The sequence below is a fragment of the Nomascus leucogenys genome, chromosome 11, assembly GCF_006542625.1.
Source record: "Nomascus leucogenys isolate Asia chromosome 11, Asia_NLE_v1, whole genome shotgun sequence".
In the NCBI taxonomy this organism is placed as follows: domain Eukaryota; kingdom Metazoa; phylum Chordata; class Mammalia; order Primates; family Hylobatidae; genus Nomascus; species Nomascus leucogenys.
Window position 1 is genome coordinate 40,425,961 of NC_044391.1, and position 22,660 is coordinate 40,448,620.

A 22,660-nucleotide genomic window follows, 5' to 3' on the forward strand; every position below is an offset into this window, starting at 1 on the left:
CAAGAGTTCGTAGGCTCATAGAAAAGAAAAGGTTTTCTGCCATAGCAAATTTATTGTAACATCCGAGATTGATATGTAACATGTGATCAGAAGGATCACAATAAGTGAGAATGAGAGCAGGAATAAAACTTTCATATCATTAAGCCTACCACTATTATTTATAAATGTGGAAATTGTGCTCCATTGTGATCCAGTGACTTCTCCCGGATTAGTGTGGGATCTCCAATATCTCCAATCTGGAAATACTTTTAGTTAGCTCAATTTTCGATGAGCTTTTTTTTTTTTTTTTTTTTTGAGATGGAGTCTTGCCCTGTCACCCAGCCTGGAGTGCAGTGGCACAATCTTAGCCCACTGCAAACTCGGCCTCCCGGGTTCAAAGGATTCTCCTGCCTCAGCCTCCCGAGTAGCCAGGATTATAGGCATGCGCCACCACGCCTGGATATTTTTTGTATTTTTAGTAGAGACGGGGTTTCACTATGTTGGCCAGGCTGGTCTCAAATTCCTGAACTCAAGTGATCCACCCCCCTCAGCCTCCCAAAGTGCTGGGTTTACAGCACTTTGTGTAATCCCAGCCTGGCCTTTGATGAGGTTCTTATTCATACACTTCAATTAGCCCTGTCTCCAGTTTTATGATAGCCTCAATTATTTACCTGGTAAAAGGTACTTGCAATAGTGCAATTTTATGAGAAATTAAGAGTAGAATGAACTAGTTTCAACATGATAGTCTCACACTGTCCAAATAAACCATAAAGTCAATAAAATGTGGGTCAACTGAATCACATATCGAAAGTACAAGGGTAACGTATCATTTCCAAAGATTATTTCTTTAGTAAATAATTTGCAATATGCATAATTCGTTTAAGCTGAGAATTTTATAATTGAGCTTTTTGGTATTTTTATGTCTACTGGAAGGTGGGTGGAGGACAGCAGAGTGCAGAGGAAGAGGCAATTTAAAATTAGTGCTGAGTAAGGATTTTAGCTCCTCTGCCTATTAGCCATGTGATCTTAAAAAACACTACCTGACATTGCCTAAATAGTTGTCACCAGGGTTAAATAAAATTACAAATTATAAATGTAGAAACACCTAGCACAGTCTTGGTACATATTTAGTTCTCAATAATGCTAGTTTGTCTTTCCTATAGTCTGTATAATTTGACCCATAAGCCACTAGTCACTTATAGTGTGTTTGTCAGAGTCCCCATGTTAGCCGTCATAGAAAACAAGAAAAGGATGTCATAAGGCATCACTAGCTTTACAAATGTCATCTGCTAAAATAATGTTTAATAATAATATTTTGTGTAACTCATTACAATATATGTACTTATAGATGGTATATGGAATTTTCAACTTGGGTAATACTACAATAACACTAACTTGAAAGTAAGTTTAATAGTAGTGGACACCTATGTCAAAAGGTCTTGTTGGCATGGAAAGTGGGTGGTGAGACTGAATTTCCGACCCCTAATGTGACATCTGTTCCTTCGTGAAACAGCAAGTTAAAGAAAGGCCAATCATGAAATATTAGAGCTGGATAATATTTGACACTGTGATCTAGGGAAACTAGGCCCTGGGAATGGAACTGTTAATTCAGAGATAACTTTCAAAGTTGATAGATGTAGGGTAGGCCAAAGATACATTTTCAACCTCCCAAATATCTCTTAGCGTCTTGTTTCGATTCTGTTACTTCCTTTTGGATTAGACATCATGGTTTCCCACTTGGACTTTTGTCAAGAAGTGAAATGGGTCTTCCTGCCCCCACTGTTATCACCTTTCAATCCATCACCCATAATCTCTCCAAAGGGATCTTTTAAAAACATAAGCCTGATTCTATATCTTGTCTGCTTAAAATGCCCCCTGATCATCCTCAGGCTGAAGTCCAGGATCATCGGTCTGTCATTCAAGAGTGTGTATTAATTAGCCCTTGCCTACCATAGCAGTCTCATCCATCCCACTCCAGACTCTTCCTATGTTCTAGTCATTCCCAGCAGTTGACAGTCACCCAGTAAAACACAGAGACTCCAGTCTCTGTATATTTGTATGTGCTGTTTCCCCTTCCAGGGATATCCCATGACCACCACCTCACTCTGCTGAAGATCAAGAAAAGATTTGGAAAGGCAATCAAGACATCAGGATGATCAACTATTAGGTTTTTAGGAGCACATTTGCACTCTAATTTCTAATGATCTTTCTTTCAAATACTCAGTCAAGTGTTATTTTTCCTGGCGTGTCTTCCCATACTTTCCCATCATCTTAAATACATATGCTACTTATTCCCATTCAAGGTCACTGTGGGCATTTTACACACAGAATTGTAATTCTTAACTAACAGGGCTGACTCAACTGGACCATGCATTTCTTGGTGTTGGGGAAGCATCTTTGTGTCCTCGACATGTGGAAAAGCCTTAGCTTTCAAAAAATGTTAGTTTTTGGATTCATTGACAGAATTGTCATTGTTTGGTTCAAATTAAAAGGTTTGTGTTTCTCAGACTTTGGTCAGAATAAAGGATCACAGCAAGTTAAATAGTAATGGACACCTATGTCAGATGGTCTTTTTGGCATGGGGAACAGATGGGGGAGACTGAGTATCCTCTCCTGATGTGACATCTGTCCCTCTACGAAACAGTAAGAAGCAAAGGCCAATCATAAAATGTTACAGTTGCAAGAGATTTGAGGCATCTCCCTATTTCAGAGACAGAAATAAAGTCCTGCGAAGCCTCACTAACGTCATTGGGATGGCAGTGCTGGGTCCAGAACCCTGTTATCTTACTGCCCAATCCAGCATTCACCCATTTGCCTTTTCCACTCAAATAAGGCTTTTTTTCTAAGAAGTAAGCAAACACTGCATACCAAAGTTCTTGCCAACTAGTCGGGCTGCAGAGATAGTACTAACCTGGTGAGTCATGTCAGCACCTAGGGAGATTCTCTTACTTTGATTTGGGGCTACTCGTCATTTCACAAAAAAATAGCCTAAGGGCTGCAAGAAAGCCATTAACTCTGCTCTTTCATATTTATCCCATTGGCATGTTCTCATGAAATGACCTTCTATTTTCCTCTCTTTCTCCTTTCCTGCCTCAAAAAAAGAAACATCAGTATGACATATGGATGGGCTCCAACATCAGCCAGTATATATATTAAAGTTTTAAATCAATTATTGTTCTAGTACACACCCTGAGGTTGAGAAAGAAAGAACATCCAGGACTAACAAACCTGATTGTTCTGGCAAAGTTGCCATTCAATTCATGCTGGCATTTCTGGGCTTTTCTTTTTCTTTAATATTCCAACTTCATTTTCTTAAAGTTAATGATTCAAGTAGCCATGTTTAACAGTACGATTCCATTCATTTTCTCTGTAAGAGTGCTGCCTCCTGGTCTCTTGTGGGTTTCCCAGGGAGCGTGAAGCCCGGAGTTTGCTTACTTAGTTGCAGAGACAGCTGTCAGTCTGAGGGTGAGTTCAGTAGGCCATGGATTATTCCTCACTTTATTGCTGTGTAAGCAAGGGGGAGACTCAGCTTGGGAATATGGACACTTCACCACTTGGCATTCTTAGATTGAGAAAAAGACTTAATCATAACAGTTAAGAAACCAAATTACAACTGTGTATAACGTGGGGAATTTTAACTTGACAACTGCTCTGAGTTGGACTTATATGAGTATTCTGATTATTACTGCTATAATTACAATTCTTATAAAGTATGATGGATGTTTTTCCTAGGCAAGTATTGGAAGTCAGTAAGGATGGTGGCTGTGCCAAGGGGCTGTGCTCTGGCTGGTGCTCAGTTGCAAGAGGAGACAGAGACCGTTTCTGCCCTGGCCTCCCTAACAGTGGATGTGGAACAGCCCTTTGCTCAGGAAGACAGCAGGTATGAATCCAACGTGGGGGAATAATCCGGGTCAGTCATATCCAGGCTCATCGTTGATGTTTGTGAATCTTCCTCCTGGCTTTCCTTCACCTGTCTCCTCCACTTCCACCACCTGTCCTCTCCAAAGCCACAGATGCCACAGCACATGCTTTAGGCTATTGAGAATTCATTGCTTCATTCTTCAGGCGAAATGCAGAGCTGGAGCATGTGGTTGCAGTTCACAGAGAAATAGAGGGGATGAGACAGATGGTGAGAAAACTCACGCCTTATCAGATAATTGAGTGCAGATCGTTATGGAAAGAGCTGCTTGTGGGCTTAACTCCTTTTCCTAGTTATCTCTGTTTTTCCAGATGTTCTTTTTCTTTCTCTAATCATTTTGAAATTGCTGATATAACAAAGAGAAAGAGGAGAGTAGAAGATGGAAATAATGCTAGACCGTTGGATAGCCAAAATACATACACACTCCTTATGTGGCTGTTCTTGAGGTCCAACAACTGGATAAAGGTGGAAGTTGCCTGCAAAGGAGACAAGAGGCTGTGTGTAAAGGACTGTGTGAACTTGGGGCTGACTTTATTTTATCCTCTGATAAGACAGAATTGGTTTTAATGCGTCTTCTTATGAATATAGATTTCTGGAGAAAAAAATTCAGTTAAACTAAGATTTGGTTCGCTTGTTCTCTTTTTAAGGAATGTTTGTCAGTTTGTGCATTTGGTGTTCATCATTCAGTTCTACAGAAAAGGGTACATTCAGAATTTCTTTGAAGTCTACCAAAGCCACCACAAATGTACATAAATATTGGTGATTTCTATGGCTGACTTCAAGGTCACATTTCCTCAATTTAAAAACAAATCAGGTGAGGCTTTGCTAAAGCTCTGCCAGCTTGCACTCTTAAATTGCTCCTGAGAAGGAAATCAGACTCCCTCCGTCAATAACATCACCATTAATTACGCAGATCCTGCTACTAGTGCACAGGTTGGCAATTTTCCCAAGAATGCACAAATACGAACAGTTCTACTTTCTTGCTTTTACTGGATACTCAGAGTTTAATGGATTTAACATCTTGTTTTGGCCAAGAGCAGGAGATAAAATGAATAAGAGATTTTATTTTTATGCAGTTATTTTCTCTTACCATAACCACTTAAACAGCAGATTAGCAATAAGGGGGAAAAGTTGTATATTACTCTATTGAAAGATATCTTTATATGAATATCTAGAGCATACGGGAAAACTTACTTTACATCTTTGATAATATGAACTAACCCCCTGCCGTTCCCAGCTAAGAACTGAACCAAGTTCATAATCCAAAGGTGTTGCAATTATTCCCACGGCCAAAAACAGTTAGTTGTCTGTCATCTGAGGGCCATAAAACTGAGGAAACTAACATCTGTTAGTGTTGGATATAAAAGGAGCATAGCTATTCTTTAGAATTAATTTAATATAGAAAAAAGAAGCTAAATTCCAACCTGAGTGAAATGAATTGTAAATAATTTTGCCTGTTAAATTGCAGAGCTTAGAATAATTAACAATAATAAGTGATGTTATGAGCCTCAAGTAATATAAAAATCTCAGCAGTTTGGCAGGAATTGGCCCTGTAGGCAAACTTGTTTATCCTCAGGTAAATAGTGTGCTTGACTCATGATAGTCTATAGAGATTTAACCTTGGCTTCAGTCCACAGTGATTTTTATTTTAAGCTTCATCTGATGGCAGAGAGAGAATGTGAATGTTCTGATGTGCAGGAAAGCAGAGTCAAAGCGTGTAGCCTGGTTTCATGTTCGTTTATCACTTTTAGACAGATTATATCTATTGTGATTGATTTTTCTTGTGGGAAGAAAAATAGTTTTGCTTGAAATATTTTTGATGGCTTTGAACTGAACTCCCTTTTTCAGCAGAGGAAAAGAAAAATTCTTCTAGAACTGGCTCTTGCATTTCAATTGAACCATGCATGAATTTCATCAGAGACAGACAGACACACACACACACACACATACACACACACACACACACACACACACACAGAAAGAGAGAGAGAGAATGCTCTGAAAAGCCACAGAGCATCAGAGCATTTACTCTTTTCAGGGGAATACTATAAGTATTGTCCCCCTACTCAATACAGGAAAGATGACTTTCAAAATGAGATAAAGTGGCGGAAATGTTTCTGGGCTTTTCTTATGAATGCAATATTATAAGCACACAGGAAATTGAAAAATTAGAAAAATCAGAGCGCTAAATGGATGGAAAAGAGTGAAGGCAAGATTCTTTTTATAGGAAATTCTTGCCAGTTGTTTTGGAGAACATATTGGTGTTTGGAGTGAGATGACTCATTTCATACTAAGATTTTGGGCAAAGCAGCTCTTTTCCTGGCCAACTCATATCTGACTCATTTACCACTAGTGAATAAGGGATAAAATGCTCCTGGCTAAGAACCATTGTAAGTATTTTTTGTTCATTTTTCTTGGATGGGGGAGGGGATGACAACACAGTGCAGATAGTCATTTCATTTTAATAACTACATTGATGGGCCTTGAAGAATAAATTACTAGGAAAAGGCTGATATGTGGGAATTCATTTTGGGGATAGTTCATTTTCAAACATAACACATAATTTTCCGGGGGCAAAAGACTTGATCAAAAAAAATGATCGATGGCTCAACAAAACAAAACAATACAAAAAATCTTGAAGGGATCCAAGTTATATAGTCAAATAAAATTAAATATATAGGCCTGGTCACATATAGCATACTACTTAGAAGCAAGAAGTTTTCTTCTTGTTTGCTAGGAATGTGTACCTTTAAACAATTGTAGTTTGCATTTGTTGAATATCTGTTTCAAAATGCTTCTACTTTGGAAAGGTCAGTGCAGTACTCAGGTTTACTCTTGGATACCAGTTCAGGCTCTGCTGAAGATCAAGAAAAGATTTGGAAAGGCAATCAATACTTTAAGATGATCAACTATTAGGTATTTAGGAGCACATTTGCACCCTAGAATGCCTGACTTTGTGACTTTGTTTTTTTGTTTTTTTTTTTTAACTAACACAAAAAACAAACAAACTGGAAAGTTAGATTTGTAGTTGTCATTTTGACCTGTAAATCGTGTTACATTTTTTTAACAAAATCCAGAATAGTTGTCTCTTTAATCATTTAACTTTCAACTTTTGGCAACCTTTCTCATGAACGTGATGGTTTCATGTCATTAGATAATACAGAAACATGAGAAAACATATTATTCAAAGTCTGACCTCTTTGTTTTTTGAGTAACTATCTAGTTTGTGAATATAAAAGTGCAATAATCAGCTAAATCCAAGTATCATCTACCTGAGCTTTGAATAGCTAATCAATAGTTCCAAGGACATCAAAAACCCCATTTTCCTGAATCTTAAGATTTATATAGAAATATAGACCATTATTAAATGTACATTCATATCTAATGTACTTAGAAACATGGTTTTCCTCAAATAGCCCATCCAATGGGATTGTGTCTCCAAAGGCTTCTAGAAGCTAAATGTTGCACAAATTATTCACCCCTCTTATTTTATTCCATGATACTGTTATGTTAAGCACTTGTTTAGGTAACTAAGAACTTATTTAGACAACTTAGATAACTAAGTATGTGCATTAGGCTGTTCTTGCATTGCTATTATATAAATAACTGAGAATGGGTAATTTATAAAGAAAAGAGATTTAATTAGCTCACAGTTCCACAGGCCTTTCAGGAAGCAAGTTCCTGGCATCTGCGTGGCTTCTCAAGAGGCCTCAGGAAGCTTAAAATCATGGAGGAAGGTGATTGGGGAGTGGGTACATCACATGGCAAAAGCAGAAGCAAACAAGAGAGAGAGGGGAGGGGAAGAAGCCACACACTTTTAAACAGCCAGATCCCATGTGAGCTCAGAGCAAGAGCTTAGTTATCACCATGGAGATGGTGCAAGCCATTCATGAGGGATCTACCTCCATGATCCAAACACCTCTCATGAGGCCCCATCTCCAACACTGAGGATTATATTTCAAAATGAGATTTGGGCAGGAACATTTATCCAAACTGTATTAGCAGGCACCCCTCTTCACTTATCTTTCCTCCTCTTCCCAGGGCCATCATTTTATCTCTATTTTCCCGACGTGTCTAACATGTGGTTTTGAGGTTCATATGAAGTCTGACTTAGAACATTAGGGATGTTCCAATCCTCCAATGCCCAATTATGTATTTTGGGGTTCAGTTCTGTATTATTTATAAAACAGTGTTTACTTTGAAAAAAGAAACAAAATTGAATAGAAACATATATCAAATAAGATGCATAATTTAGCTTTCCATCTCATCTTTTTCTTCGCTCCTTCAATCCTATCCTTTTATCACTACAGAGGAAGAGTAGAGCTTGCCTCTAGAGTCTCCACACTTCACAGTTGTTTGCTCAAGGGCAAGTTACTTAAGCTCTCTGAGTTTAATTTTCCTCATCTTTAAAATGAGAGAAAAATTTCATAGAGTTTTGAGAATCGAAACAACACATCACAAGAACTTAAAACAATACCTAGCATGTAGTAAATACTTGATAAAACTTGATAAAGGTTGATTTTTATTATTTTTCTATCATTTTTCTTCTTCCTCAATTTGTTACGCTTCTTCTTCTTCCTCCTCTTATTCTTCCCCCTCCTCCTCCTCCTCCTCCTCCTTCTCCTTCTTTTCCTTCTTTTTTTTTGAGATGGAGTCTCACTCTGTCGCCCAGGCTAGAGTGCAGTGGCGTGATCTCAGCTCACTGCAACCTCCACCTCCCGGGTTCAAGCGATTCTCTTGCCTCAGCCTCTTGAGTAGCTGGGACTACAGGCACGTGCCACCATGCCCAGATAATTTTTTTGTATTTTTAGTAGAGATGGGGTTTCACCGTGTCAGCCAGGTGGTCTCAATCTCCTGGCCTCATGATCAGCCCACTTCTGCCTCCCAAAGTGCTGGGATTACAGGCGTAAGCCACCGTGCCCAGCCTGTTTCTTCTTTTAATATATTGGCCATCATTCAGTAATCTATAATATAAGAATATAGAGCCTATGCTTGGGCATCTATACCTTTAGCTGCCCATAGGTTAAATCAATCAGGACTATCCTCCAACCAGCAGAATGAGGAAGAAGAACATGTGAAAATATCAAGTTCATTCACTCTTTCAACACTTTCTGATTATTTCTAGGAGCCAGATAAAGTGTTAGGGGCCAGGATCACAAAGCTGCCTTGTATTCCTCAAAACATTCACATACTTTTTTACAGCAGCAGTAGAATACTGCAAATTTAATGGCTTAAAACAACACAAAGTTTCTGTCCGTCGGAAGTCTAACTAACCCAGGTCTCACTGAGCTAAAAGCAATGTATTGGCAAGGCTGCCTTCATTTGTGGAGGCTCTGGGGGAAAATTGGTTTCCTTGCCTTTTCCATCTCCTGGAGGTTGCCTGCATTCCTTGGCTCATGACCCCTTCCTCCATCTTTAAAGCCAGCAACTGCACATCTGTCTGACCTTTCTTCAGTCATCATATCTCTCTCTGCCTTCAGCTGAGAAAGGGTTTCTGCCATTAAGGGCTCATGTGATTAGATTAGACTCACCAGGATAATTTACGATTAATTTCTCCACCTTATCACCCATAACTTTAATCACAACTACAAAATCACTTTTGCCAGGTAAGGTAACATACTCACACGTTCCAAGGATTAGGACATGGATACCTTTGGGGACTATTATTCTTCCTACCACAGAAACAAACATGAACAATCAACTATAATAAATGACAAGTCTTTGATAAGATTGAAATAGGGTCTCGCAAAATGAAAAAAAAAAAGCAAAACAGAACGAAACACCTGATAGGTCAAGGACTGGGGAGCAAATCGCAGAACCAGGGAGAAGTGAATCAGGGTGGAAGAATATGTAGATTTCACATAGTAAATAGGACAAAAGGATTCAAGATGTCTTTACTTTGACAAGACAATTTAAGAAGCCCTTACTTTATAAGACAATAACTTGAGACAATATATATATTTTTAACTTCTACTGCTGACACTCAGTCCAAAGTATCTTCATCTCTCATCCAAACTTTTACAGTACTTTCCTTACTGGTTTTCATATCCAGTTTTACCTTCTTTCTAATCCATTTTATACACCTCAATCAAAAACAACAAAACAACTGGAAAGCATATCTGGTCATGCCTCTGCTTGAAACCCTTCAATACTTTTCCATTTCCATTAACATAAAGATCATCATCTTCAATAGGCTCCATAAGGTCTGTATTAGTAGACTCATACCTATAATTCCTGCCTTACTTCTAACATTCTTCCTCTTTCTTTTCTGATGTTTCCAACAATGACCTTAATTAATTTTTAATGGAAATATATCTTACATATAATAACATGCACAGGTTCTAAGATTTTTACCAACGCCACACTCATATAAATGCCACCCAGAACAAGTTCAAGAACATTTTTATTACCTCCAAAAAGTTTGCTTCTGCCACTTCCCAGTTGGTGCCACTCCCTCCAGAGGTAACTACCATTTTACTTTTAACACCATCAATTATGTTTGCCTGCTCTTGAATTTCATTTAAATAGAATCATGCATGTGTACTGTATTCTTTAATCTGACTTATTTCACCTCATTAAGCATGTTTTTGAGATCTATTCATGCCATTGACAATCAGAAGTTTCTTCATTTTTATTATTGTACATTACTCCAGTGTATTAATACACCCTAATTTGTTTATCCATATACCTGCGGATGGATGTTTGGCTTGCTCACACTTTGAGGGCTATTATGAATAAAGCTGATCAATTAATTATTATTGTGGTTTAAAAACACATGTAAAACTTACCATCTTAACCATGTTAAGTTTTCAGTACAGCAGTGTTTATATGTGTATTGTTGTGCAACAGGTTTCTGGAACTTGATCTTGCAAAATGGAAACCTTGTAGCCATTGACCAGCTCCTTCCTCTTCCCCCCCTCATCCTTCCAGCCCCTATCACCCATCATTCTGCTTTCTGTTTCAGAGTTTGACTACTTTAGATACTTCACATAATTGGAACCATGCAACTTTTGTCTTTTTCTACTGGCTTACTTCACTTAGTGTAATGTCCTTAAGGTTTCTCCATGTGGTAACATATGAAAACATTTCCTTCTTTTTTAAGGCTGAATAATATTCCATTGCATGTATATGCCACATTTTCTTTATCCACTCATCCACTGATAGACTCTTGGATTGCTTCCACCTCTTGACTATTGTGAATGAATGCTGTGGTGAATGTGGATGTGCAAATAACTCTTTAAGTTTTAATTTTCAGTTTTTTTGGATGATATATACCCAGAAGTGATATTTCTGGATCATATGGAAATTCTGTTTTTAATTTCTTGAGGAATCTAAATCTCAATGAAATTTTCATAGAAGTCTTTTTTTGTGGTCACAGCACTAAGTTTTTTTGGATAGATAGCTAAGATAGCTAAAAGTAGAATTGCTGGGTTGTAGGGAAGTCATATGTTTTACTTCATAAAAAACTTCCAAACTGTTTTCCAAAGTGGCTGTACCATTTTCATTCCCACTAGCAACGAATGACAGTTCCAATTGCATCATAGCCTCACCTACACTTGGTAAAATCAGTCTTTATCATTTTAGCCTTTTATTGTGGATGTGGAATGATATTTCATTGTGGCTTCAGTTTTCCTCCAAAAAGTCATACTTATGTCCATATCAGGGCTTCCTTGGCACATGCCTTCTCTTCTGTTTGGAATGTTTGTCCTGTCCTCTACCTTCTTCCACCAACCCTTTATTGGCCTTCCCATTCTTTTCATCATATCCTGTAGATTTCAGATCAAATATCACTTCTTCTTCTTGAAAAATATTCACTGACCACTAACCCCCAAATTAGATCAGGTCCTCCACACTTTCTCATGTCTCCTTACACTTCCGCATTATTCCACATGACATAATTGAAAATTAGATATGTTTGTGTGCTTATTTGATTACTTTATGTTTTCTCCTGTAAGCTCCTTATGAATAGAATCTGCATCCCTTTGGCTTAGCATTATTTTTTTAATAGCAGTATATTACCTGACACAAATTAGGTACTCAAGATCCATTTTGTTAGTAACAGATGAGCAAAAGTTCAGAGAGTATATGAGTGCAAACTTTGGGAAAGGAAAGGACTCTCGGGGCAGTTGGGGTGCCACAGAGTTGAGTAAGCTGGATGGGTAGAAAGGGATCATGACACAAAATTTAATGGAAGGGAATTAAAATATTGCCATTGGAATTTGAGTTATATCCTGTTTTCAGTATTAAGCTTTCACAGAGAGAGAGAGAGACAACTTAGGTCTATACATTGAACAGAGAGTGTCATGGAGGAGGGGCCAGCATACTACTAAAGGGACAGCCAAGAAATCCTTATGGTTATTGTGGTAAAGAAGCCAATTAATCATGGTAGAGGAAATGGAAAGGAAGAAAACCTAGTGTAGATAAATTGCTGAGAAATAGTGAGTAGTTGGCAATTCATGAAATATCAATGAAAGGGGAGAAATTCATGAAATATCAATGAAAGGGGAGAGAAAGAAGTCCAAATTAATAGTCTGGATGATAATGCCATTAGCTGAGGGAGAAAAAAGGAATACATTGGTTGAAGGTGACTATATATTGTAGAATTAAGAGGCAAACATGGAGAAAAGGAAGTAATAAGGCAAACTAGGGTTGAGTAATGGTACTGTTAGAAAATCTATGTCAATTCCCCACAAAAACTTGCTGCCAGTTGTATTGTTATGGTAGATGTGAGTTTGTGTGTGTGTGTATAAATATGTTTGCTTTTGTTTGGCTTTTATTTCTGCACAGCCTTGTGATATGAGGGAATATATTTCCAATCACACATTTAGGTGTAGAATTGTTACACAGGAAGTCTCTACTGAGAATATTTCTGGATCTTTATTCTTTTGTTGCAAATTCTTATTTTGTTCTTGATTTAAATTATCATACTTCTAAAGAGCATTGAAATCATTCCAACATATGTATATAAACATTTCAAAAAGTATTTATGGGATGACTAGTATGTATACAAAATGGTATAACATTGGAGGGGGAAGATGAAAAAGAAAAATGAATGAGGAAATGAAAGACAGAACATAAAACATAATTCACAAAACACGAACTAATATATGAATTAGTTATATATAAAATCAGTTTGTGAATACTGGAAAGATAAAGAAGTCATCAGGCCGGGCACAGTGGCTCACGACTGTAATCCCAGCACTTTGGGAGGCCAAGGCGAGCAGATCACGAGGTCAGATCTAAACCATCCTGGCTAACATGGTGAAACCCTGTCTCTACTAAAAATACAAAAAATTAGCCAGGCTTGGTGGCAGGTACCTGTAGTCCCAGCTACTTGGGAGGCTGAAGCAGGAGAATGGCGTGAACCCAGGAGGCGGAGCTTGCAGTGAGCAGAGATCGTGCCACTGCACTCCAGCCTGGGTGACAGTGCGAGACTCTGTCTCAAAAAAAAAAAAAAAAAAAAAAAGTCATCAGTGAGATAAACAGACTTGACTTACTTATGACACATACTTATGAAAGTCATTTGATTCTCTGTCTTTTACTTTAGCTTTTGTGGCTTACTAAAAGTCAAATCTTTGTCCAAACTGATTAGTTATCAAATAAATGCAAATCTGAATAACAACAAGGTATTGTTTTACATATATTAGATGGTAAATATTCAATTAGAATATAAGGCCAATGGAGAATGTGAGTTCTATGAGAGCAGGGATGTTTGTCTATTTTGTTCACTGCTATGTTCCTAGTGCCTAGAACAGAACCAGGGCACACAGTACACACTCAGCAACTTTTTCTAGAATCAATGAAAAATATTAGTAAACTAAGTATTGCTAGCATGGGTGGAGATGTGGGGCTTTAGAGCCTAACTGCTTTGGGAAGATAAACTATGGCAGCCATGCTGCATACTAATTTAGCACCATTTTATATACACAAAATATATACCTGGTAATTTTGCTCTTGGGAATGTATACCAAAGGCATTCTCAGCGGAAGTCTTTAGAGTACGTGTACTAGGAGGTTCACTACAGCTTTATTCATGGTGAATAGAGAGTTGGAGTAAAGCCCAGTGTCCATTATTGGGAAAATTAATAGTTAAAATGTGGTGGATGCACCATATGGAGATGCCACGTAGAAGTTACCAGCTCCAAACTAGATAAATGTAAGTGCATGACGGATCTAATAAATACAGTACTGAGTGAGAAAATTATGCACATGTGTATAAAGATAAAATTTACATAAAATAAAAATATATACCCACAAAACAATAATACACAGCTTTAAAGAACACCTGCAAACAAAATAATGTAACAGGCATTGTATTGCTTGCCTTTCAGGAGGAAGAGGAGTAGAAGTAAGAAATAAGAATTAAATTAAATCAGTAAAATGAGAAAATATTTTACTACATAACAGTATTAATATACATTAACAAATGCTATTTTTAAAACCACAAGAGAGAATACAAGAATTTAATACTACATCTTGTCTCAACTGAAATTACTTCCTTTGTTTTTTACTTTTGTAAATTATCTTATGACTGTTGGACTGAATTGATCCTTCTTTAGGATGTGAAATCTTTGATTTTCATTGAGAGAAAACTATCAATGTTCACTGTGACATTGACTTGCTGGAGGGAAGCTTATGTCTTTCAATTCGTTAAACCATTATACTAAAATTTATCTTTTCTGGGTTGATTTTATAGTTATCTCTGAACTTACTGTCTTCACCTCCCTGCATGTCTTTCCTTCCCCTAGCTTGTGTCTTTGTTAATCAAGGTGAAGTAGGCATATATCTAGGGATGGCTGAAGTGGGAAGCCCCCAGATTTTCAGAGCACTGCTTCTCATTCCTCCAAACACAGCCATTAAAGGGTCATCACTCACCAGATTACTTTCTAAATGTTCCATAAAGAAATCATCTTTTTTTGGATTAAAGACTTACATGTTAGACCTAAAACCATAAAAACCCTAGAAGAAAACCTAGGCAATACCATTCAGGACATAGGCTTGGGCAAGGACTTCATGTCTAAAACACCAAAAGCAATGGCAACAAAAGCCAAAATTGACAAATGGGATCTAATTAAACTAAAGAGCTTCTGCACAGCAAAAGAAACTACCATCAGAGTGAACAGGCAACCTACAGAATGGGGGAAAATTTCTGCAACCTACTCATCTAACAAAGGGCTAATATCCAGAATCTACAATGAACTCAAACAAATTTACAAGAAAAAACAACCCCATCAAAAAGTGGGCAAAGGACATGAACAGACACTTCTCAAAAGAAGACATTTATGCAGCCAAAAAACACATGAAGAAATGCTCATCATCACTGGCCATCAGAGAAATGCAAATCAAAACCACAATGAGATACCATCTCACACTATTTAGAATGGCCATCATTAAAAAGTCAGGAAACAACAGGTGCTGGAGAGGATGTGGAGAAATAGGAACACTTTTACACTGTTGGTGGGACTGTAAACGAGTTCAACCATTGTGGAAGTCAGTGTGGCGATTCCTCAGGGATCTAGAACTAGAAATACCATTTGACCCAGCCATCCCATTACTGGGTATATACCCAAAGGACTATAAATCATGCTGCTATAAAGACACATACACACGTATGTTTATTGCAGCACTATTCACAATAGCAAAGACTTGGAACCAACCCAAATGTCCAACAATGATAGACTGGATTAAGAAAATGTGGCACATATACACCATGGAATACTATGCAGCCATAAAAAATGCTGAGTTCATGTCCTTTGTAGGGACATGGATGAAACTGGAAACCATCATTCTCAGTAAACTATCACAAGGACAAAAAAATCAAACACCGCATGTTCTCACTCATAGGTGGGAATTGAACAATGAGAACTCATGGACACAGGAAGGGGAACATCACACTCCGGGGACTGTTGTGGGGTGGGGGGAGGGACAGCATTGGGAGATATACCTAGTGCTAAATGACGAGTTAATGGGTGCAACAAACCAACATGGCAAATGGATACATATGTAACCTGCACATTGTGCACATGTACCCTAAAACCTAAAGTATAATAATAAAATAAAATCATCTTTTTTAAAAATGTAGACATATAAAATAGTGACCTAGGGACAGGGATTATATGAAGATAATGCCACCTCTACTGAGAGCTAGGGATATGAGAAGGGAGATACTATAAATTGTCCCAATGGCAGATATAAATAATCCAGTTATTTTACAATTATTTCACACTTCACAGTTTATAAATCATGTTTTTTTACATTAACTCATTCAATTCTCATAACCCTGAGGGCAAGTAAGGGATTATTATTTCTATTTTAAATATAAAATTGACAATCTAGAGAAATTGACTCACTCAAAGTCAAATTATCGAAAGTAAAACAGCTGGGACTTGAACCCAGAACATCTACCTTGAACTCCAAGATATTTTCCAACTTACTAGGCTACTAACACTTCTATGCTGCAAGACACTGGGGAGAATTGAGGCTGGACATGGTGGCTTACCCCTGTAATCCCAGCATTTTGGAAGGCTAAAGCAGGAGGATCTCTTGAGCCCAGGAGTTCAAAACCAGCCTGGGCAACACAGCAAGACCCCATCTATAATTTTTTTTTTTAATTAGCCCAGCATGGTGGCACATGCCTGTAGTCTCAGCTATTTGGGATACTAAGGCAGGAGAATGGCTTGAGCCCAGGAGGTAGAGGCTGCAGTTAGCTGTGATTGTACCACTGCACTCCAGCCTGGGCAACAGAGTGAGACCCTGTCTCAAAAATAAATAAATAAATGAAAGAGAGAGAGAGAGAGAATTGGTTGATTATGCATATGTGTAGATGGTTCGATAGAAGGTGGGCAGCTATAAGTGGTTTATTTGCAAAAAAAAAAAAAAAGGAGGTCAATATAAAATGATTTCAAAGAGAGGAAAAGGCAGAGAAGCATCTGATGGAAAGCTTTCTATTGTACCTGCAAGTTGCCCTGTTTCAACCACAGAGGCTTAATTTTTGGCAGTGAGTGGGTTGCAGTGTACACAGCCTACTCACATCCTTTAAGCCTAGGTTGGACATGTGGAGAATTCACAGATCCTCTACCACAGGGACATGTGTATTCCTTACATCTGTGACCTCTGAGACATTTCCCACACATGACTGTCTCTGGAATTCCAGCCACACTGAATCCTGGATTTGGGGGAAAAGATTATCCTGCTGCAGCTTGGGTTAGAAATTGGAAAAATCGGTCTCCATTAGAATATCCAGTTTGAGTTCTGTAACTGTATTATTCACATATTCTCAGATGTAAATAAGGCTATATATTTACGTATGAATTAGTTTCAAAACTTAAATGTCTTCCTTAATTTAAAATCTTTCTTCTTTCAATGCTGATCATTTTTGATAGAAAAGACTTTTCTGAAGTATGACTCATTTATCTTATGTACCACCTCTAAACACTCTCTCACAATCTCCTTATCCCAGACACTCTAGGACAAGCTATAACTTCTTAAGGAGCAACTTTTTAAATATTCCACACAGACTCTTTTAGAATTTTCTTTTTTGGTAACAATAAATAATGAAGACTTAATTATTATCATTATTTTTAAAAGGATGCTTTAAAAATTTTTGATTACCATCCTATGGATAAAATCTTTCTTTTAATGTTTTAGATTTGTTATACAAATGCTAAGCTACTACTTTATTTGTCAACACCTTTATTTAGAGATGCATTGAAATCTTGGCTTTTTTTCTTATAAATCTGTAAAACAACATGGCCAAATATTTCATTTGTTTGCATAAACAGCTCTGGTTTAAATATAGCATTTTTTCCTAATATGTAAGTAATTCATTATAGAATCCTGGCAAGTAGGTAAACATTATGAAGAAGAAAATGAAAACCACCCCCCTATTATTCTGCTACCTGGAGAGAAGCATCATCCAAATATTGTTTCCTTCTGGTAGCAAAGGCATAACTCTGCATTTGTGTGGCAACATGATTTTATGCATGTTAGACAGCAAAGGGACAAATCTAAAGTATTAAGTAATGTCCCATAGTGTTTATCATTTACAGGTCAATTTTACCTCCTTTATTTTTTAACCTTTGCTAATTCTATAAGGAACGTCATTTTGTTCATGGTTTACACCTGAAACCAGAGCTTCACAAAAGTGTATTTAAATCAGCAGTTGCAAAATTAACAAATCGCAGAGCTCCGACGCAAACTCAATTCACCCGGCATCTCATATCCCAGTAATCTTCCCATGACAATCCAACTACCTCATGTATTTGGATTCCTCCAACAATTTATTCTTTTGACTAAGTTAAAAAAGTCATTCTAAAAGTTTGCCTTAAAACACCCTCAAAGTGTTACTAAATTAAGGTTAAATCTCAAGTATAAATTTTCAAGCAATTAGTTTTGGTTTTGCCTGCACAGAACACCCCGCAGATGATGCCGAATAAAAACTATTTACACACTACCATAGTGCATTTCTTGTAAAAATATTGGGTCTGTAGCAACGATTTGCTAATCAAATTCAGAATTTGATTTGAAATGCCTCCGGCAGGCAGCCAATCCAGTTATGAAAGAACAGAAGCAAAAACCAGAGCCCTAGTGGGTCTCCTCCAGAAGCTAGCTGGGTCCTTTGCTCTCATTAGCAAACTGGTTCCATAGGAAATCATTGCAATTGCTCCTAATATAAAATATCATAGTTAATTTTTTTCAATAAATTATTGAACTGTACTAGACACAAAACATGTACATTTTGGAATCTAGAATTATAAAATATTCTGACATGTTTTAATATAAACAGGAACATTTCCAATGATTGCTTGGATCGAAAATGTTTTTCCCCTTGACATTTGTTTATACTTCATAGGAAAGAAATTCTATTTATGGATAACTGAATAACACAAATAAACATCAGAGAGAGCTGAAAAATCAGCTTTGATTATGCATGAAAATCTACAATGTCATTGTGTACTCTTATGCCGTATTCTGATTGCCTGTTTATTTTTACAGAACTGCTGGTGAGCCTATGGAAGAGGAGCCAGCCTTGTGAAGTGCCAAGTCCCCCTCTGATATTTCCTGTGTGTGACATCATTGTGTATCCCCCCACCCCAGCACCCTCAGACATGTCTTGTCTGCTGCCTGGGTGGCACAGATTCAATGGAACATAAACACTGGGCACAAAATTCTGAACAGCAGCTTCACTTGTTCTTTGGATGGACTTGAAAGGGCATTAAAGATTCCTTAAACGTAACCGCTGTGATTCTAGAGTTACAGTAAACCACGATTGGAAGAAACTGCGTCCAGCATGCTTTTAATATGCTGGGTGACCCACTCCTAGACACCAAGTTTGAACTAGAAACATTCAGTACAGCCCTAGATATTGTTAATTTCAGAAGCTATGACAAGCCAGTGAAATTTTGGGCAAAACCTGAGACATATTCATTCCTGACATTCTGATCAGCTTTTTTTGGGGTAATTTTTTTTTTCAAACAAACAGTCTTAACTTGTTTACAAGATTTGCTTTTAGCTATGAACGGATCGTAATTCCACCCAGAATGTAATGTTTCTTGTTTGTTTGTTTTGTTTTGTTAGGTTTTTTATCTGAACTTTAACACACAGTTCAACTGTTCCTAGTAAAAGTTCAAGATGGAGGAACTAGCATGAAGCTTTTTTCAGTGGAATAAACCACACCGTATCTCGAAGTCCAAATGCCAAAGGAACCTCACACACTGTAATAGCGCAATATTTTATATCACTTTTTTTAAAACGTCCCCAACATCTTTGTGTTCTCACACACAGGCGATTTGCAATTTTGCAATTGTGTTGGAGAATGAAGCCCCCCCCACCTCCCAGCCCCACATACATCCCTTGTTCTCATGACAGTAGATCTGAGCAAATGTTCCACCAAGCATTTTCAGTGTCTTTGAAAAGCAAGTAACTTTTCAAAGGTGGTCTTAATTTGTTGCATATCTATCAAGGACTTATGCGCTCACCTTTCCTTTTCTGCCCTCTATCAATTTCTTTCTTCTTACCTTTCATCATTCATTCCTTCCTTTAGAAAAACTGAAGATTACCCATAATCTCCTCTATTACTTGAGGGCCTTGACTATTTATTTTGTTTACTTTCCAGGTTAACACAGTTGTTTTGTCTGATTGCGTTTTATTAACTGTGAAGCCGCTGAGACGAATATCATTAAGCAACGTTGCTAAATTTTCTATGTGTTTGAAATGTGTTAATGAAGGCACTGCTTATTTGTAGTCACCTTGAATTGACTTAACCTAGAAGTTGTGCCTTCATGTGAAAAAAAACAAAAACAAAAAACAGCCTTTAAACAAGTTTCCTTAGTGTCAAAAGTTAAAAATAAAGGACATTTATTTCTGAGATAAAAAGTAACTTACTAAATATAAGGAGGTTATCCTCCTACCTCCTAAAATTCGATTTCAACATATAACTCAAACACCTAGACATATTGAGGTAGAATATCTCACAGTATTTAATATCTGACAATGCTTTTGAAAGAGTTGATGTTTCTTTTTATATATTTTTCTAACTCAAAGGATATATTAAAGCCATAAGTGAAGATTGTCATGCTTTTATTCAGAAATCTGAAAGAAACCTTAATTAAAACAAGGTTTTAGGGAAGGCCATGATATGAAAGATATGGAACAATGTGGTTTTAGTTAGAGAGGACTCTAACCTGTAAATCAAAGATGAAAGATTTCACTCAAGTAGAATTATATAACTCCCTTTGTTATACAGTCAGACCATATTTTTCATGCATTTGGTTTTTTTAGGATTACCATTTTAATTTTAAAGACTTTTATTACATATACAAAAATGGCTCAATACTTGGTTTAACATCTTAGAAATTTGAGACACCCTTTGAAATAGGAAATCTGAAATGGAATGTAACTTAGTATTAGGTAAAAATTGCTTTCATTGCATAAGGGCAAATTCAGTCTAGATTCATAGTAGTAATCAATTTTTTATAAATTTTATTTTCATGATATTTTCATGAGAAATTCATACCAATCATATTTGCTAGCTTATGTTATTTTGCAGTGATTGCTTGAGGATATTTACTTAAAAAAATAGTACAGCCAAAGGCTTAACAAAAGACTCTCCCCCGTTTTAAAAAGGAAACTCATGTTTTAATTAGAAAAATAATTGTATAGTTTTAAAATCAACTTCATAATTATCTCTGTCATTACTTTTTAGTCCTCCCAGATATTTTTTAGATGTTGAATAAGAAAACAGTGTAATGCAAACATACTAATTTACTAGTTTCCTACAACAGTTTAGCCACATGTTTATGCCAAGCCATTAATCCGATAAAGCCAAATCACTAGGACATCTCCATGGTTATTCAGATTTAAAACTTGACACATTAATGAGTTAATCACACATTCTCCCATGTGACACCATACCCAATTGGTTGCACTTAGAGTCTTTAAGATACCTGGAGAAGCAAATGAACTGGGGAGCGGATTATTCACAGCTGAATGTAGTTGTAAGAACAGAATGCCAGTGCTTTTTGATTATACCATTATAAGATGGAGCATAGCCCTGAGGGACAGAATGGAGGCTTTCAGAAAATATCAACACTTCTTTTGAAATAGACCAGCACTTTTTGAAAGGGTAGTTTCACTTGGTATAGTTTTTCTTCACTTACACGGTTAAATTGTATTGCTCGCAATTGTTCTGAATAAGAGGCTAGAAGAGTATTATCAATTTTGCAACTCTTTGTGATCCTTACTTTGAAGGAAAATCACATATGCTCTCTCCCGGTCTCATGATATCTCATACGGGGTGAATAAAAATGATTTTTGATAAATCTACTAGTAAATAATACTAGGAATTTAATAAGCTGTCAAATGTAGGTATAAAAGAAGGCTTAAAAATTAATATTCCCAACTGTATAATTTGGGGCTGCATATTAAACTAAAAAACACAGATAGTTTTATTAAATAGTAACCAAAATGGACTTAGATAAAACCAGAGGCTATGTTACCATTGCTTAGTAAATGGAAAGAACATTTTGAGATGAACTATCTTTAAATATTTTACCAAGTTTATAACATCAATAGTGGAGATAGAAGTCAGCTTTGGAGAAAAGAGAGATATTTATGAAAAAACCACTACAAATCACATTTCCGTTACCAATCCTGGGGATGGAAATATTGCCTTCAGTTTTTACTCCAACCCTACACGACACTCTCACTAACCTCTCACTGACAACATCATGGCCTTGAAAGCAGGGGATCTCCTCCCACAAAGGCTTCAGAAATTACGGTACTGGTCTCTCTTAATAGTTTAGTCCTGCTTTATTTCCAAAGGTCAATTATAAAGCCTCGTGGATTTACTGGGTTCCTTTACAGACTCCATATGGAAGTAAAATAGAATGAGCATTTGGAAAGTCCCCTGGGAAAAAAATTCCTCTTCAATCAGCATTTTAAAACTTTTCTTTTTTTTGAGATGGAGTTTTGCTCTTGGTGCCCAGGCTGGAGTGCAATGGCACAATCTCGGCTCACTGCAACCTCCGCCTCCCGGGTTCAAGCATTTCTCCTGCCGAGTAGCTGGGCATGCGCCACCACGTCTGGCTAATTTTTGTATTTTTAGTAGAGACGGGGTTTCTCCATATTGGTCAGGCTGGTCTCGAACTCCCGACCTCAGGTGATCCGCCCGCCTCGGCCTCCCAAAGTGCTGAAATTACAGGTGTGAGCCACTGCGCCCGGCCAAACTTTTTGTTTTAATCCCAGCACTTATGTTTAGAAGAAT

At 37.2% G+C, this 22,660-nt stretch overlaps 1 protein-coding gene across 1 annotated transcript in view; it reads left to right on the top strand.

Moving 5' to 3' along the window:
* Positions 1 to 22,427, top strand: part of HDAC9 (histone deacetylase 9) — a 906,822-nt gene extending 884,395 nt beyond the window's left edge. The window contains exons 26-27 of the mRNA XM_030822201.1: positions 3,712 to 3,859; positions 18,892 to 22,427. Of these exons, the coding sequence (XP_030678061.1) occupies positions 3,712 to 3,859; positions 18,892 to 18,931 (188 nt within the window). The 3' untranslated portion in view covers positions 18,932 to 22,427. The remainder of the gene's footprint in view (positions 1 to 3,711; positions 3,860 to 18,891) is intronic.
* The last annotated feature ends 233 nt before the right edge of the window (positions 22,428 to 22,660 follow it).